Source organism: Equus caballus, chromosome 13 (assembly GCF_041296265.1).
Source record: "Equus caballus isolate H_3958 breed thoroughbred chromosome 13, TB-T2T, whole genome shotgun sequence".
Taxonomy (NCBI): domain Eukaryota; kingdom Metazoa; phylum Chordata; class Mammalia; order Perissodactyla; family Equidae; genus Equus; species Equus caballus.
Genome location: NC_091696.1, coordinates 36,833,172 through 36,850,771, shown reverse-complemented (window position 1 = coordinate 36,850,771; position 17,600 = coordinate 36,833,172). Strand labels below are relative to the sequence as shown.

The window sequence follows — 17,600 nt, the reverse complement described above, 5'->3', positions numbered from 1 at the left end:
CTGGTCATCAGATTTTCTGATCATTTTAAAGGGAAGATGGGAATCTAGACTTTTAAAAGAAAGCCTAGATTTTTAAAAGTTGGCAACTACTTTAAAAATATGTTACAGCATTGTATTGGTTTGCATGGTGTGAGCTAAACATTCCCTATCTGCAGACTGAAGTCAGGCCTCAAGCCCCCAGTTTATGACCTCTTCCCTCCCCTCTCAGCCCTGTGCCTGCACCACAGCAGACTACCCACCAAGACTTATTGTATCCCCGACTCTTCCTCCTCCACGCGGTTGCTCAGCCTGTGTCCTGTGTCTGTGACTTTCTATCCCCAAATCCACCTGTTGGAAACCTCTCTAATGTCTAGCACACAAAAAGAAACCCACAAAAATGAAACAAAACAGGATGCCATGGAGTGTATGTCACTTGAGTTCAGGTAGGAAAAACAAATGAATGAGAGCCTGGAAGACAGTATGCCAAAATGTTAATCTGGAGGTGTTAAATTATAATTTTTTTCCTTCTAAATTCGTTTACATATATTCCCTGTATTTTGGTGAACATAGATAACCTTTTATTTTTAAAGGAAGAAATCCTTCATATTCTCAAGGCCCATTTCAAATGCCGTTTCCTCTATGACAGAGGTCAGCAAACTTTTTCTGTAAAGAGCCACATAGTAAATATTTTAGGCTTTGCTAGCCATATCGTCTCTGTCTCAACTCTGCATTGTAGCATGAAAGCTGCCATATATAATATGTAAATGAAGGGGCATGGGCATGTACCATTAAAACTTCGTTTTGTGACAACAAGCTACTGCTGGATTCAGCTCCCTGGTCATAATTTGCAGACTTCTGTTCCGTCTAACCCGTTGAAACCTCTTCTTCCCATGGACACCCCATAGCTTATTATTTCCCTCCCTCCCTGAAGACTTGATTTTATAATGCCTTGTACTATAGCGTTCTGTTTGTTTGTCTTTTCTCCCCTCGCTGGCCTCCATTTCCTCCCCTAGCAGCAAGGCTATGGATATTTGGAAGCTGGAAACAATGCTTTGCTCGCTTTGGCCACTCCTGGGGTGCTGGGTATAGTACTTGACCATAATAGATGCTCAGAAAGTCCAGCAGGGGAGGAGTGGTGTGGTGATTAAGACAAGGCCTTTGGAGTCAGGGAGCCCCAAGTTCACATCTTGTTTCAGTTGTTTCTAAGTGGTGTGTCCTTGAAAAACCTACTTGACCTCTCCATGTCTCTATTTCCTCACTGGTAAAAGGGGATAGTAAATCCTTCCACATAGGGTGGCTGTGAGGATTAAAATAAATGAAGGGACATATATTAAATTCTTAGCATGGGGTTTGGCATCTAGTCTTGCTTAATAGATGGTAGCTATTATATTTTTGTTATTGTTTTTCAACATAACTTATTGCATTGCTCTAAGTAGTTGGGTCTGTTGTTCCTCCAGACTCTGGTTAACCAGCTATCCATCAGAGAAGTTTCCAGTCAGCATCCTCCAGAATGGGATCAAGATGACCAACGAGCCCCCCAAAGGGCTCCGGGCCAACCTTTTGCGCTCCTACCTCAATGACCCCATTTCGGACCCTGTGTTCTTCCAAAGCTGTACAAAGGCAGTGATGTGGCAGAAGCTGTTGTTCGGCCTTTGCTTCTTCCATGCCATCGTTCAAGAGAGGAGAAACTTTGGACCCCTGGGTAAGAGATGACAGTGCACCTGAGTTGCAGGGGGAGAGATCACAGACAGATGCAAGTGTGTGTTCAAGTTTGTACTCAGATAGTGTTGCCAGTAAAATAGGATGTAAGTACATTCCATGCAATATTTGGGACATACTTATGCTAAATATGATTTTTCGTTTATCTGAAATTAAATTTCACTGAGTGTCTGTATTTCTGTTTGATAAATCTGGCAACCTGATCCCCAGGTCCACTGTCAATGTCTGGGGAAAAGGTGATGCTCCAAAATCAGAGGTGCCCTAATTGCTGAAGTAATGTGATAACGAGAGGATTGGGAGCCCTTCCCTTTGGTGTGTATTTGCCCATCTCAGACACAATGGCCATTCTCTGGGGCTTGTCACCAGGTAATTTATAACATTGTAGGTAGTTCTCTTTACATGTGCATAACACTGACAGAAGAAGAGCTGGCACATTTGTGTGTGCTTCTTGAAAAAATAAAGATAAATTTTTTTGTTAACATAACCTATCCATGGCCTAACTTGAGTAACTCAGTACTCTTGGTGGCGCAGATCATCAAAATGCTTAGTACAGATCCTACATCATCATGATTTTAATGTTGGATTACCTTTCTCTCACCCATGGGCTGCCTCTGATTCTGTTCAATAGCAAATGACCCACCTCGGTATTCTCAGCCATTCTTTGGGGTTACATAAGGATGCAAATTGTCCTCTTGGTGATTCTTTCTGAACATCTTCTTCCTTTCCTTCTACCTTCATACCCTAACCCCAGGTAGCTCCACAGACCTCCTGACCCTTCCATTGAGACAGCCAAGGGAGACCCTCCCTCTGCATTTCCCACACCACATTCTCCCACCTGTGCCACACCTTTGGAAATCCACGTAACAGTTTGGCTGTAACCAATTGCCCAGGTGTGTTTTGTTTGCCAGAACACAAGTTTTATTATTTTGTTATATTTTTAATTTGAATGTGAGTGTTTAGGAGGAAATTAAATATCTCTGTTGAGCACAGGTCCCACCATACCCTGCTGTCTTACGTCAGGCCCAGTTCACACGTTCGTGTCACTTGTCCAGCCCCACTGGGCATTTATCATTATACCCTTGAAAATACAAGCGGTAGTTTCTTTAAGGCCAGCCATCTAGTTCTCCCATGAGCACCAGAAGGGGAATTCTCAAAGCTATCAGTTCCGTTGCCCCATCATGGATACTGCCCTATAGCTTTGCTTTAGTGTTGTTTTTGGAGCTCGGTGTATTACCACAGTATTCCATCCAGGGTGAATAATTTTCATGCTACCAATCCCAGGATGTTAACATCTTCCTTAACAAGTGAGGACATCCATAAAGAAATTGATTTTAGAATAGATGCTTTCTCAGGCAGAGTGGCTCCCATGTTGGCAGTAAATGTCAAGGCTGATCTTTGGCCTGGTGCTTGATATTCATGGGGCTGAAAGAGGCCCTTGATCATAGTGATGCTTAACTCCACTGGCTCAATATCTGAGTGGAAATTGAGAGCTCTCAGCACTAAAGCCCCTAATTCTTCTCTGCCTCATGCAGGTTGGAATATTCCTTATGAATTCAACGAATCTGACCTGAGGATTAGTATGCGGCAGATCCAGATGTTTCTGAATGACTACAAGGAGGTGCCATTTGAAGCTCTGACCTACCTGACAGGTATTTATGGGAGGAGCCTTTGCAGGCATGAACCTCCAGCATCATGCTCCACCCTGCTGTTCCTCTTCTGCTGCCTTTATTCATTTATTTACTCCCTCATTCATTCTTTCAACAAACATTGAGCTCTTATAATGCTGGTTACTGTGCTGGATATTGTAAAAAAAAAAAAAAAAAGAAGAAGAAGAAGAAAGAAAGAAAATTAAGATACAATCCCTAGCCTCTAGTGGTTCATAGGGAGAAAAATATTTTTAAAAATGACAATACAGTGATAAGTTCAACAAGAGAAACATTTATAAAGTAGAAAGGCAGCACAATGACTAAATCTCAGGGCTAGGGCAGAGGATGATTATGGAAAACTTCCCAAAGTCATAAACAATGGGTTGTGGGTTTTTTTTAGGAAGATCAGCCCTGAGCTAACTGCTACCAATCCTCCTCTTTTCACTGAGGAAGCCTGGCCCTGAGCTAACATCCATGCCCATCTTCCTCTACTTTATATGTTGGACGCCTACCACAGCATGGCTTGCCAAGCAGTGTCATGTCCGCACCTGGGATCCAAACCAGCAAACCCTGAGCTGCCGAAGCAGAACGTGCGCACTTAACTGCTGTGCCACTGGGCCAGCCCCATAAACAATGGGATTTAAGGGAAGATTAGGAGTTTTACAAGGGGAAGGAAAAAAAAGTCACCTAATATATGCTAGTACATATTATGGAAGAATGTAAATGTATAAAACTTGGTCACTGCCCACAAGGAACACACCATGTAATCCCAGAGACAGGAGTTAAAAATAGATGGGCTAAGTCAATGGAATGCTGTGGCCAAAGGGCAAAATGCAGCTCAACAGAAAAACCCAGGCATCTTCAAGATCACACACTAGTTCCTTCCTCAGCTCCATATGTTAAGGAGTTTGTCTGGATCCTTTCCCCAATCATGTGGCAGGTCCTTTTTATACACAATCAGCACATTGAGACTTCACAGCATCTTATGAGTTCCATGTTAGTGATCCCATTTTACAGACAATGAGAATGAACCTTTAGAGCAGTTGTTGTTAACTGAGGGTGATTTTGCCCCCCAGGGGACATTTGACAGTGCCTGGAGACGTTTTTGGTTGTCACAACTAAAGGGAGATGCTACTGGGTTAAGGCCAGGGATGTTGCTAAACATCCTACAATGCACAGGACAGCCCCACAACACAGAACTATCCAGTCCAACATGTTAACAGTACCAAAGTTGAGAAAGCCTGCTTTAGAATGATCAAGTTTAGCTGTCACACAGACAGAAGAAGAAGGTCACACAGACCTTAACTAAGTACAGTGTCCCCTAACACAAAACCCCAAGTGAGACACACAACTTAAGTTCAGTGGATATTAGTTTGTTGAAAGAACTTCTTCAAAAGGAGTAAGCTATATTACTATCATTCCAGGCCACGCAGAAGCACATCCCAGGGCCCCTCTTTAGACCAACCACAGAATGGGTGCATAATTGTCCTGGGACACGGTCTTCATACTGGGCTGCCTGCAGCTCGTAAGCTAACCTGCTCCAACTGTGTCAGCCAGCTTGAGGATAGTCACTTTCCAGCTGTACCAGTCAGGATAAACTAGTTAGGTAGAGGTAATAAACAATCCCCAAAACTCAAGGGTGTAAGACATCAAAGGTCTATTTCTTGCCCACTGTACGTGTCCAGTCTGAATAGGCAAGGGACTCTGCTCATTATAATTATCTATCAGGGGCACAGTTGGCAAAGACTCCACCAACTTTTGGGCCACCATCTCAACATATACTTGTGTGGTCACTGCCACAGGGATAGCACTGAAGGTCTCATGCCAGGAACTAATGCACAAGAACTTGTCACTTGGCCCCACCCTACTACAAGGGGGCCAAGGCAGTGTAACCTTCCTATGTGCCTGGAAGGAAAGAAGGACCAGATATCGGTGATCATTAGAACTCTCTACTAACACTAACCAAAGAGACAAGTCTCCTTTGGAGAGCTGTTATCAAATTAGATGGGCCGAAATCAGTATATTCTTAATCTGGTACCCCCAGCCCTGTGTCAGGGACAGCAAGAATTTAAGAGAGATATAAGGCACATCCTGGCCCCTATAGGAATTTGTATTCTTACTTCAAAGAGTGGACAGACAAGTAGCTATAAAGAAATGTCCCTTCCTTCATAAACCTAAAACTCAGAGCCTGCAAGGGTATCCCCTCAAAGAAAGTTCGCTCATGAGGGAGTGGTGGTGGGACCTTGCACCATTACTCTGTGCCTAAGATTTACCTTCACTTGGGGTCCCTCTTGGGTGCCCTCTAGCACTGCCATGCTGACTTCGGTGGGGGAAACCACTCTCCCTTTAGTATTGTAGTTCTGGTGGTGTGTAAACCTCTTTACAGCTGGGATAAGCTGTAATATTCAAACTAAACTTTGCTAAAGCCCTGAAAAGTCAACAGAGAGAGCTTCAGAAATCTAGATGGTCTGATTTAAGGTGAAACAGCTTCTGTAGGGCTCAAATTACTCAATAGGTATGAGCTTCCCCTTAATCCTTTACTTCTCCCTTAACAAGCCACCCTGATCTTCCTCCTAGACATTTAGACCCCTCCAAGACCAAGAGAAGCTGAGGCCTCCAACCCCCAACTGGGGTCAAACTTCCTGTTTCTTGTCTGTGGACTTGCCTTTTCCTATAATGTTTGGAATTGGAAATGAGCCTTCACATACACACACTCACACACACACACACACACACACACACACACACACATCTCCTCCTTGGAGACTAGTGTGTTGTTCTCAACTACTAAGTGCCAGGTGGCACCCACATACTATGGAATCTGGACCAACTAGAAAATGTGTCATGGGTGGTGAGTTGGATTTGATGTCTCTTCCAAAGAATAACCTAACTCTTTTTGTAGAACTGAGTCTCAGAGAATGATGTTAATGATGGGGGTAGGGGTTGGGGGAAAGTCATATCCCAAAGCAGTTTATATAGGATAATCTCAATTTTCTAAAATGTATGTATTTATAGTAGCTGTAATTAATTGAATGCTTTCTATATGCTAAGCTTTATGCTAAATGCTTTATAAGCATTATAAGCCTTGTTTATAAGCCTTGTGAGATGGGTACTGCAGTTGTCTCTACTTGACAGATGAGAAACTGCTATTAAATAGCAGAAATTAGAACCCAGGAATTGGCTGGAAAGTGACGGGGCTGGAATTGGAACCCAGGACAGTCTCGTGTCAGAGTTCTTGCCCTGAACCACATTTCTGTAATGGCTTTCACATATATGTACACACACACACACACACACACACACAGAAATGTCTGAAAGATGCCTAAATATTAATAGTTACCTTTGGTGGAACTACTGGTGATTATATTACTTTTCTTTCAGTTTATCTCTATTTTTTAATTTCTTTCTTTCTTTTTTTTTTTTTTTTTTGAGGAAGATTAGCCCTGAGCTAACATCTGCTGCCAATCTTCCTCTTTTTGCTGAGGAAGTCTGGCCCTGAGCTAACATCCATGCCAATCTTCCTATACTTTATATGTGGGACGCCTACCACAGCATGGCTTGCCAAGCAGTGCCATGTCCGCACCCAGGATCCGAACCAGCGAACCCCAGGCTGCCGAAGTGGAACGTGCACACTTAACCACTGCGCCACTGGGCCGGCCGCTATTTTCTAATTTCTAATGTGGTGAACATGTATTATTTCTGTAGCAACCATAATATCAAAACTGTGTTGTCTCATCCCAAGCTTATCATGGTTTTAACAACCCTGTGTCTCAGTAGAGCTCCTTGGCTGGAAGAATCCTCTGTTTTAGATAATGACCAAGTTTATTATGACCTTCCCTGGGCTCAACTTCTTCCTCTGCTGTTTGTCTCCAGGGGAATGTAATTACGGAGGCAGAGTGACTGACGACAAAGACAGGCGTCTCCTGCTGTCTCTTCTGTCCATGTTCTACTGTAAGGAAATCGAGCAGGACCATTACTTTCTCGCTCCTGGAGACACTTACTACATCCCTCCCCATGGCTCCTACCAGGTGAGTGGCCGGGGAGGTAGAGGCTCCTCTGTCCCCCAAAGGGGCTCGGCAGCTTCCATGTGGTCAGGGCCTGTGGTGTAGCCAAGGAGGGCCCCGGGGTAGCCCTGGGCTTCCTGACTTGGGCCCTAAGTTATTTCCAACATTCCAAAAAGTCTACAAGAGAGACATTATTACTGTTTAATGAACACTGGGTATTTGGTAGACAAGGTCTTTCAAATATGGGGTTTTCTGGAGGGGAAAGAGGGAAGTGAAGATGAAGCCTTGGTAGTGAACAGGCTGGAATTTGCTACTTGGAAACCAAGATTCAGAAGGTGCCAGAAGGGGAGGGACCAGAAAACTGGATAGGAGAATGATAAAGTGAAGAAGAAAACAAAAAGTCTGAAGGAAGGATGAAAAAGGGGCTTACTTTAATTGAGCACCTCTTCTATGCTAAGGCCTTATTCCTTTATAACCTTACTTACCTTGCCATTTACAGATAAGGAAACTGGGATTTCAGGTGACTAGCTCAAGGTTACACAGTCAGTTTGCCATGGAGCTAGGATCAAACCTAGTTCTGTCTGGATTCAAACCCAGTTCTGTCTGACTTCAGAGCCAGTACTACTGGGGAGGAGGGAGGAAGGACGCCAGGGGCTGTAGGGGAGACACTCAGCCTGTCTGACTTCATACTCATTCCCCAGAAAACTGTCTGAGGAGGAGCTAGGGATGTGTTCACCCACCGCGCGCGTGTGTGTGTGGCCCGTGCTACCAAAACAGTGTGATTCCTGCTTCGATTGGGTCCGGCCAAGCCCTAAGTGGTCTGCGGGACCCCAGGGAACCTGCATTTGTGTCAAGTGAACATTTCCTTTCCAGTCCTATATCGACTATCTCAGGAACCTCCCCATCACAGCCCACCCAGAAGTGTTTGGCCTCCATGAGAATGCTGACATCACCAAGGACAACCAGGAAACCAACCAACTGTTTCAAGGGGTGCTGCTGACCCTCCCTAGACAGTCGGGAGGGAGTGGCAAGTCCCCTCAGGTAACTGGCCTTGAATTCAATTTTCCATGCAGTTTTCCATTTGGTGGGCATGCAGGATTGTGGGTGATGACCAAGACGGCAGAAAAGTAGAGGCTGGCAGACCCCTGAGTGAGGGCATGGATGCTCTGGTCTTATTGCTGAGAGTCCTTAAATATAGAGCTGGGGGCCAGCCCTGGTGGCCTAGTGGTTAAGTTTGGCATGCTTCACTTCGGTGGCCCAGGTTCAGTTCCTGGGCGCAGACCTACACCACTGTCTATCAGTGGCCATACCGTGACAGCAGCTCACATACAACATAGAGGAAGCTTGGTAACAGGGCAAATCTTCCTCAGCAAAAAATAAGTAAATAAAACTAAATAAATAAATAGAGAGCTGGCAAAGCAGCAGTATTTCCAAAATATCAGCTATTCCTGTATAACCTTCATGATTAGTTGGTATACCCACCTATCATCTATACTATCTATACTCCCATTTATGTAATATTTTAAAACTAACTCCATTTTGCTTAAAATCATTTATTTAAAAACTGCACATCAGTACCATAAATGGAAACCCAATACCATTTCCATAAAGTCAAGACAGCCACAAAAAGAAAATGAAAGCTAAATAGTTACTAGGTTCTTCCCAGGCAATGTTGCTGAGGCCTTGCTGCTTTCTTGTGAGAAGGGGAAAGATCAGCAAGTGTTACAGAGTGTTTAATTAGCACTGCCTGAACTGAGACTTTTTCCTTGAGAGGAATGAAAAGAGAAAGGCAGCTGAAACTTGAAAAGAGAGTGACTTTCTCACCATGTGATTCAATATTATTTGCTTCCTGTCCTGGAAACACCTGAAATCATTTTGGGTGCCTCTCTTGGTCAGTCCATGGTTTGTGAAGCGCCGACCCAGTCCACCCTCCTTGGTCTACAGATGAGGGCAAAACAAACCTTGCAGAGGAAGTGACCCACTTCAAGGCAGTCATAAACTCAGAGACAGAGCCAGACCCAGAACCACCATCTTCTGACTCTACCACACCCTGTTCTCTCCCATCTTTCCCTTCCTTTCTTCACCTTCTGAGCTGTTCCATGTTCGACCTCTCTCAACTATGGATTTTGTGTATTTGGTTTCTTGATTTAGCTCACAGTACCATAAGTGGTAATAGGTGTGAAGATAAAGCAGCCTGCTTGGTGTGTCTCAATTTAGGGGTGGAAATTCCCCTCACAGTGGGAAGAGGGAAAGAAGTGTACATTGCAGCACTCCAGATCCACAGGATGGCAGAGCTGTCTCTCTGTTCCACACCCAGGTTCTACTCCCCCTCCTTCCTCTAGGCCTGTCCCTTCCGTACTTGGATAAGCCCATTGCCCTAGGCTCTTCCCTCAGCTCAGTGCTGAGGAATGGCCTACTGCCTTCCAAGATGTCCATGTAGCCAGCACTGAGCAAGAGTCCCATCTGCACCAGGAGCTGGTCCTAAGGGGTTGGCTGTGAGCCATGGGAGATTCTCTCCCAGGGGCCACCTTGAAGACAGGAGGAGTTCTGCAGGGTTGAGCGCTGCCCTGAGCCTACCTGGCTGATCAGGAATTCCCTGCCTGGCCCTCAGGCTCTTGCTCCAGGTGTGAGAACACTGCTCTCATTGCTCAGCTTTTTACCTTCTGGGATGTAAAGGATGATGTCCCTCCCAATGCTGGTGGGGGATAGGAGTCCTCCTTCTCCCCGAGGCAGAATTGTCTTCTGTAGGGAAGTTCCCAGGAAGGTTCAACAGACTATGTTTAAAAAGATAAATGTTCACTGCTTGAAGTTTACCCAGACAAAGCCACAGCCCACAGGCCTGGTTTCTCATTCACCTCTCTCCTGCCTATACTTTAAGGAAGTGGTTGAGGATCTGGCCCAGGACATACTCTCCAAGCTTCCCAGTGACTTTGACCTGGAGGTGATCATGAAGTTGTACCCTGTGGTCTATGAGGAATCCATGAATACTGTCCTAAGGCAGGAGCTCATCAGATTCAACAGGTGGGCTGATAGTCTTACTTGGATCCTGGAAGTTGGAGTGTGAGGGGTTGGATCTAATGGGCAGTAACTGAGACGGATGCTAGATAAGGGGTTGTTATGATCCTCTGCCCCACCCATAGGGAAGGCTGTAAATATGGGCATCCCAGCACATGTTGGCCCAGGGTTAAATCATTCCTTCTATTCATTCTTTCCCATTCATTCACATGATATGTGTAAAGTCAGGTAAAAACCAATAAACTAGTACCAAGCACAGGCTAACCGTAAAAGTAATCATTAGAGCCACTTTTATTGAGCTCTTTCTTGGTGCCAGATATTGTTTCAAGCACTGTGCATGAGTTGCATTCAAACCACACAATAGCCTTTTGAAATATGTACAGTTAGTAATCTCTCTAGAGTCACCCTAAGACTGCGGAAGGCAAAAAATTCTTAGATGACATTCTTCCAGTTCCCTGGTCCTTCAGAGTCTGGGCTGTCCCTAAAACTGAGCAATGACCAATGAGGCAAGGTAGAGACAAGGAGAATCTGGAGCAGCAAGAACCTTGGACTTAGAGGCAGAGGTGATCACTTTCCTTATGTGGCTTAAATGACTTCTGTGAACCCTTTCAATTTTGACTATTTAGAAGTCAAATCAAGGTGATCCCACTGGGCTCTGTGCTGTAGTAACTGGAAGAGAGGTGAGGGGGGACTAGAATAGAAGGCCAGAGACCCTTAGCCCCATGGCCAGTCTGTATCAGCTCTTCTCTACCTCTGTGGTAGAGGCAATGGGATGAACTTCTCTCCATCCCTTTCCATGTTTACCCTGATTTCATGTATTGCCTAAGTGCATGGGCCCTGGAATCAGACAACCTGGGTTCAACTCAGTCCTGCCACTAAATGACTATGTGACCTTGAGCAAGTTACTTATTCCTTCTGGGTTTGTTTCCTCATCTCTAGAGTCAATAGGCAGTTGGCCTCTGGGGAACCAAGCAAAGTATGGGGGGAAAGTAAAAGGAGACCTGGAGTCAGTGAACATAGGTAGAATGAGACCACTGGAGAGCCAGGCTAAGCTAGCTTCTTTGTTCTTGCAGGCTGACCAAAGTGGTTCGCAGAAGCCTCATTGATCTTGGCCGAGCCATCAAAGGGCAGGTTCTGATGTCCTCAGAGCTGGAGGATGTCTTCAGTAGCATGCTTGTGGGTAAAGTGCCAGCCATGTGGATGGCCAAGTCCTACCCATCGCTGAAGCCCCTGGGGGGCTATGTGGCTGACCTGTTGGCCCGCCTGGCCTTCTTCCAGGTACCAGGGAGTCAGGGTAACTGGGTACCTGGCATGCTTATTCAGGTGAAGAGGACAATCTGAAATGACAGATTAGAGGCAAAGGGAGTAGGGCAGGCAGCCATGCAGCCTCCTGGATTGAGTACCTACTGGAAACAGTCTTCCGAGAGTTAGGGGAAGGAAGAAAACTTTTTAAAGTCCTTGAAAAGATTATAGCCTATGAAGGCAGGAGTAGGAACTAGAATAAATATCATGAACTGGTGGTTCGTGGGTCAGATTTGGCTAATAGATATATTTGGTTAGGCTGCCTGGTAATTTTTAAATTTTTGAGCTAGCATGTAAACATTGGATTATTACACATAAAAATCCAGGGGCCGGCCAGTGGCACAGCGGTTAGGTGTGCACGTTCCGCTTTGGTGGCCTGGGGTTTGTCACTTCAGATCCCAGGTGCAGACATGGCATCGCTTGGCACGCCATGCTGTCATAGGTGTCCCACATATAAAGTGGAGGAAGATGGGCATAGATGTTGGCTCAGGGCCGGTCTTCCTCAGCAGAAAGAGGAGGATTGGCAGCAGTTGGCTCAGGGCTAATCTTCCTCAAGAAAAAAAAAAAATCCAGATGTTTGCCATGGGAAAAAAGGAAGACCTGAAACAATGGGCCTGCATTCCTGCATGGCACCTATTGCTGGAGATGAATGGCTGTTGCTCAGTTTAGACAAGGCATGTATTTTCTACTGCTATAGTTTCCAGCACTCTCTATTGTATCCCTGACACCAGCTTGTACCTGGGCTTTTCTTAAAGTAGAAATATATTTCTTTATACCTTCATTACAAAAGTGGGACAATATAAGCTAAACCAAGAGGGCTGCCTGATTCAAGAAAACTGAGAAAAAGTGTATTTCTTAATGGGACTTATTTACATTACCTGCCTTTGAACTAGCTTTGATGTGTTGTTGATTTTGAATTTTTATTTCCGTGACTCTCCAGGATTGGGTTGACAATGGGCCCCCCGTGGTCTTTTGGATCTCTGGATTCTACTTCACACAGTCTTTTTTGACTGGTGTCTCTCAGAATTATGCCCGGAAATACACCATCCCCATTGACCACATCGGATTTGAGTTTGAGGTAGGAGTGCTTTGGGTTAGGCCGGCTCAAGGGGCCAGCCAGAAAAAGCAATGTTGCCCATTTCCTTATGAGTCCAAACATTTGGATGTGTTAAGGCTCAAATACTTCTGAAGATGGCACAAATGAAATATTTTGCATGACTTAAAGCAGCTCCAGGGCCCGGCCCCAGGGCCCAGTGGTCGGGTTCATGTGCTCCACTTCGGTAGTCCGGGGTTTTGCCAGTTCGGATCCTGGGCGTGGACATGACACTGCTCATCAGGCCATGCTGAGGCGGCATCCCACATGCCACAACCAGGAGGACCCACAACTGAAAATATGCAACTATGGAAAAAAGAAAAAGAAAATCTTGAAAAAAAAAAGTAGCTCCAAAGTTATTCCTGACAGAATCAGAAGATTCTCAAGGCTTTGTGTATATAAAAGGGAATATAATCATTTTCTTACCAGAGGAAAACTCTGCCACCATCATACCAAGAAAACTGGAAGCATCCTCCCATGCTGTCTATTCAACTTGGTGGACTCTTCATTTGGAAGAATGTTAATGCTCTTGGGTAGTCTTTTGCTTGGAGTAAAGTCAAAGGAATGGCCAATAGTCAAGTATCACCCTGTCCATATATGAAGAGAAAGGAGTAAGATGGACTGTTATAGAGCATTGTAGAATTTTAAATTCTATGAAAAGATCCTTTGAGATCATCTAGTCCAGAGGTCACAAACTGCTTGCCCTAGGTCTTAATTTAGTTTATGAATGAACTTAACTTGATGGGGCTTTGAAGACAATGTTAAGCCAAAATTAATGCTATAAGAAACAAAATAACTGGGGTAAGCATTGGAAAAAAGAAAACCATATTTTTTTATGTTGAAATGATTATATACCTACAATCCCAAGAGACTCTAAAAACATACCTATCAGAATAAATAGAAGAATTCGTAAGGTGACTGAATACTGGTCAAATATACAAAAGTCAATAGCCTTTTCCTATTCTAGCAGTAAGTACTTAGAAGTAGAAATGAGAAAAACTTTCCATTCACAGTAACAAAAAGATTAGAATTTGAATGATTTCAAATGGAACTTGTGCTCTCTGGTTCACCATAATCCCCACCCCCCACTCCCTATTCTCCTACATCTAGACCATTTTCTGCCCCTACCTGATGGAATTTGAGTTTACCACCTCTGAATCTAAACAGTGTTGTGCTGGAGCTGGCTCATAACAACTCAACAGAGCCAGTTGGAGCTGGTTGTTAAATATTGATAGCCTGAAATTGACCGTGATGAGAATCTTTACACTACAGAAATTGACAAAAACTACAAATCAAGGGTTTACTTTTCCCCCCAGAGAACTGTTTTACCAACATGCATCTGACTCTAACCCCACTCTATAGATCCAGGTCCAGAAAAGGGAAGGTTATGCAAGGTCACTAAGCTAGTTACAGTTAATGTGGCCTCCTGACTACTACTTTAGTGCATTCTCTATGCCCACATATATAGGGGCAGCATGCTGACTAGGCCCACATATGACCTGTAGGAAGATTATCACAGAAGCCCCAGTGCCCTGGGAGATGCATCCCAGGAAAGGCAGACATTGCAGCCAGATTGCACTTTTCTGGCTGCCTCATTTAGGAAAATGGCAGGTAATGGAATTCACAGCTTTCTCTCTTCCAGGTAACCACACAAGAAACAGTCATGGAGAGTAACCCAGAAGATGGGGCCTACATAAAAGGACTCTTCTTAGAAGGTGCCCGTTGGGACAGGAAAACGATGCAAATTGGGGAGTCTCTCCCCAAAATCCTCTATGACCCATTACCCATTATTTGGCTGAAACCTGGGGAAAGTGCCATGTTTCTGCATCAGAATATTTATGTGTGTCCAGTCTACAAAACAAGTGCCCGGAGAGGCACCCTCTCCACCACAGGCCACTCCACCAACTATGTCCTCTCCATTGAACTCCCGACAGCCAGGCCCCAGAAGCACTGGATAAACCGAGGTGTAGCCTCACTATGCCAGCTGGATAACTGATGGCATCTGACTCAACACAGAAAATAAAAGACATTTCATTCTCAGCTATAACCTAGCTTTCTTGTCTTGAGAGTTTCATGGTATGATGATGATGATGACAGTTCTATTAATAGAACACTTGCTATAAGCCAGGTATTTCAGAGCATCCCTATAAAATAGGTTATTATTATTATCTTCATTTTATGTCTGCAAAAACTATGATACAGAGAAGTTAAGTAATCCCCAAATCAGATAGCTACTAAAATAGAAGAGCCTGGATTTGAACACAGGCAGTGGGACTCTTCAGCCTAGACCTTTGGCCATTTGTCTAAGCTCCCCTGCAGTTATTCTTTTCCTATTATTTTGCTGTAACTGTCACTGAATTTTTATTGCTTCTTTCCTACTCTCTCCACATGGGTTAACATTAGGGCATCTCACAGGTTGAAAGAGGTTTGGGTCACTTAGATTTTTTAAGGCTCTTGATATATTTAAAATGTGCTTCTCACAACAATCTTATAAGGTAGGTATTATCATTATCTCCATTTTAGAGATGTAGAAACAGAGGCTTAGAAAAGTAACTAGCCCAGAGTCCCACAGCTAGTCAGTGGTAGAACTGGGACCCCAAAGCTTTTCTTCTAGCCTACACAGATGGGCTGAAATTGCAGGAAGAAAGGAGATGTGAGAGAACCAACATGTGTTGGACGCCTACCGTGACCGGGGTTGTGCCCACACCTTTAGATATCTTGCTTGTTCCTATGTGATGGGTATGCTTGTCTCTCCCTCTGGAGGTTCAGGGAGATTAAGTAACCTGCCTAAGAGTACCCAGCTCTTTCACATTACAGAGCTAGTTTTGAGCTGAAGTCTGTCTGGCTCTAGAACCCATGCATTTTTCACTGCCACATGCTACCTCCCTGCCAAGGACTTGGCTATGTTGTGATGTAGAATCTTAGAAGAGACATGTAGCTCCAACAACCATGTCCGAGAAATTTCTAATTTATCACTGTTTTTCCCCAGGGCCAGCTGGAAGAGAATCTCGTGGAGATAAAAATCAAATTCTTGATGTACTACTTCGCAACAGACTCTCTCATGTAGCTCTTTGGCTCTGTGTAGCTACTTTCAGGGCATTCCATTGGTCAGTTCATAGTTGAGCAAAGACATAAGGCTGTTTGAGAGTCTTAATGCATCTGGCCTGGCTTCTCTGCCTCTTCACTAGAAGAAATGTCCTGACTTGGGGTCTTTGATTTTTCCTGAATGCAGGAAGCTTCTGAGAACCAAACAAACATATTCCAGAAACCCTGTTTCTTCATGGGAACGTGTAGCCAATCGAATTCGGATTGAGGACGCTGAATTCTGAAATCAGCAAATCATCTAAGTGATCCTAGAGATTAAGTGCAAAAGGGGAGTTCTCCAAATCTGCCAGGGGGCAATAAAGAGGTAGGAGGAGTCAGTCTCCTTCAACTCAAAGTAGGTAGCTTAATAGCTACTTTTTCAAAAAAACCCCAACTTTTTCCAATGGAGGAAAGAAAATCAGAATGGATAGATAGCTGAAACTGCCATATCATTCTCAAAAGGATTGTTAGTCATGTGAGATGGAAAGATGGTCAGGATCCCAAATCCCTGAGTCTTGGACTGGTTAGGTAAGTCACATTGCAAGCTGTAAGGCAGTGAGGGAGTTGCTAAGAGAACAATTGATTTTTAATGTTATCTAACTCCAGCTTCAGCAACCAAAAGCTGAGGGAGGCAGGGACTGACCGTTTCATTCCTCAGGGGTCAAGGGACAGAATGTTTCTGTGTGATGGATTAAATTTTTATAATTTAAAAATTTGAGGTCATTTTCTGTTGGGGCCAATGTGGTAATTAAAGTCTCCCCCTGGGAAAGAGCAGTATGTTCTTCAGAAATCCTGGTGAGTTAGGGGCTGGAGTCCTTGGGCAGAGATGGCCAGCGATCAGCTTGATGAGAAGCTGCAGGCCCTCCCTATAAATAGCTCAGCAGATGACATCAGACAAACTTTGTCACCAAGCTAGTCCTTGCTCTTTAAAAATCTAGCCGTTGAGTAAATAGTTATAGTTTTCAGTCCTTGTCAGCATTGGAAGAAAATTTCATTGGAAGAGGGGATATAGGGAAGATAGATTCTGCCTTTGAAAGTCCAAAGATGAAGATCTTATAGTCTTGGAGAGACAATGAAGGAAAAAAAACCTATTATGAACAAACATAGGTTACATGGAAGGTTTGGTAGGAAATTGACAATTCTCTTTTTGTGTACTTGCATATGCATCTTTGCAAAGGAGGCTAGGCATATAAAATTCACATTTAGGTAAGATTCCTGCCACACACAAGAGACTAGCTAGCAATTAGATGGACTTCCAACTTGGAGGAGGCTGGGTGAGAAGGTTTCTTCTACACTCAACAGAGTGAGACAAAAATTGTACAGTCAAAATCACTTCGAGTTATTTAGAAAGGGACCACGATCGAGACAGGCAAGCCATGTCTCACTCAGTCCAGCACAGCCAGTTTTTCTTCCAATGCAAGAACAGATCACTGTTTCTTTGGTTGACCACCAGATGAAGTAGTTGGCTTGGGTTCACAGGCCCTATGTTGCATGAGAAATACTTAAACATTAGAACCACCTCCAGGCAGGGAGATGCTTCCACAATGAGACCAGATGGAAGGAAAGTGACTGATGGAACAGCAGCTTCCTGTCTCACAATTCAAACTAGGTTGGAGTATGTGCTCACTGAATGGCCAACACACCTGCCAGCATATTTAAATTTCTCTGCCTCTCTTTACCAAAGACCTATAGCTGCAACTGTGTTAAATATGCATATGCTATTACCCCACTAACACAGTATTATATTTGTTTTTCATG

At 44.2% G+C, this 17,600-nt stretch overlaps 1 protein-coding gene and 1 long non-coding RNA gene across 5 annotated transcripts in view; one reads left to right on the top strand and one right to left on the bottom strand.

Moving 5' to 3' along the window:
• DNAH3 (dynein axonemal heavy chain 3) overlaps positions 1-14,798 on the top strand; it is a 167,337-nt gene extending 152,539 nt beyond the window's left edge. For all 4 annotated transcript variants that reach the window (XM_070232126.1, XM_070232124.1, XM_070232125.1 and 1 more), the window contains 8 exons: positions 1,437-1,681; positions 3,231-3,347; positions 7,218-7,372; positions 8,222-8,389; positions 10,227-10,369; positions 11,437-11,641; positions 12,606-12,743; positions 14,401-14,798. In XM_070232126.1, the coding sequence (XP_070088227.1) occupies positions 1,437-1,681; positions 3,231-3,347; positions 7,218-7,372; positions 8,222-8,389; positions 10,227-10,369; positions 11,437-11,641; positions 12,606-12,743; positions 14,401-14,754 (1,525 nt within the window). In that variant the 3' untranslated portion in view covers positions 14,755-14,798. The remainder of the gene's footprint in view (positions 1-1,436; positions 1,682-3,230; positions 3,348-7,217; positions 7,373-8,221; positions 8,390-10,226; positions 10,370-11,436; positions 11,642-12,605; positions 12,744-14,400) is intronic.
• Positions 10,631-14,406, bottom strand: LOC138917163 (uncharacterized). Its single transcript, XR_011424768.1, has 2 exons — positions 13,185-14,406; positions 10,631-13,064 (listed from the first exon to the last, which is right to left on the bottom strand). It is a non-coding gene; the product is annotated as an uncharacterized lncRNA (long non-coding RNA).
• Positions 14,799-17,600: the final 2,802 nt, after the last annotated feature.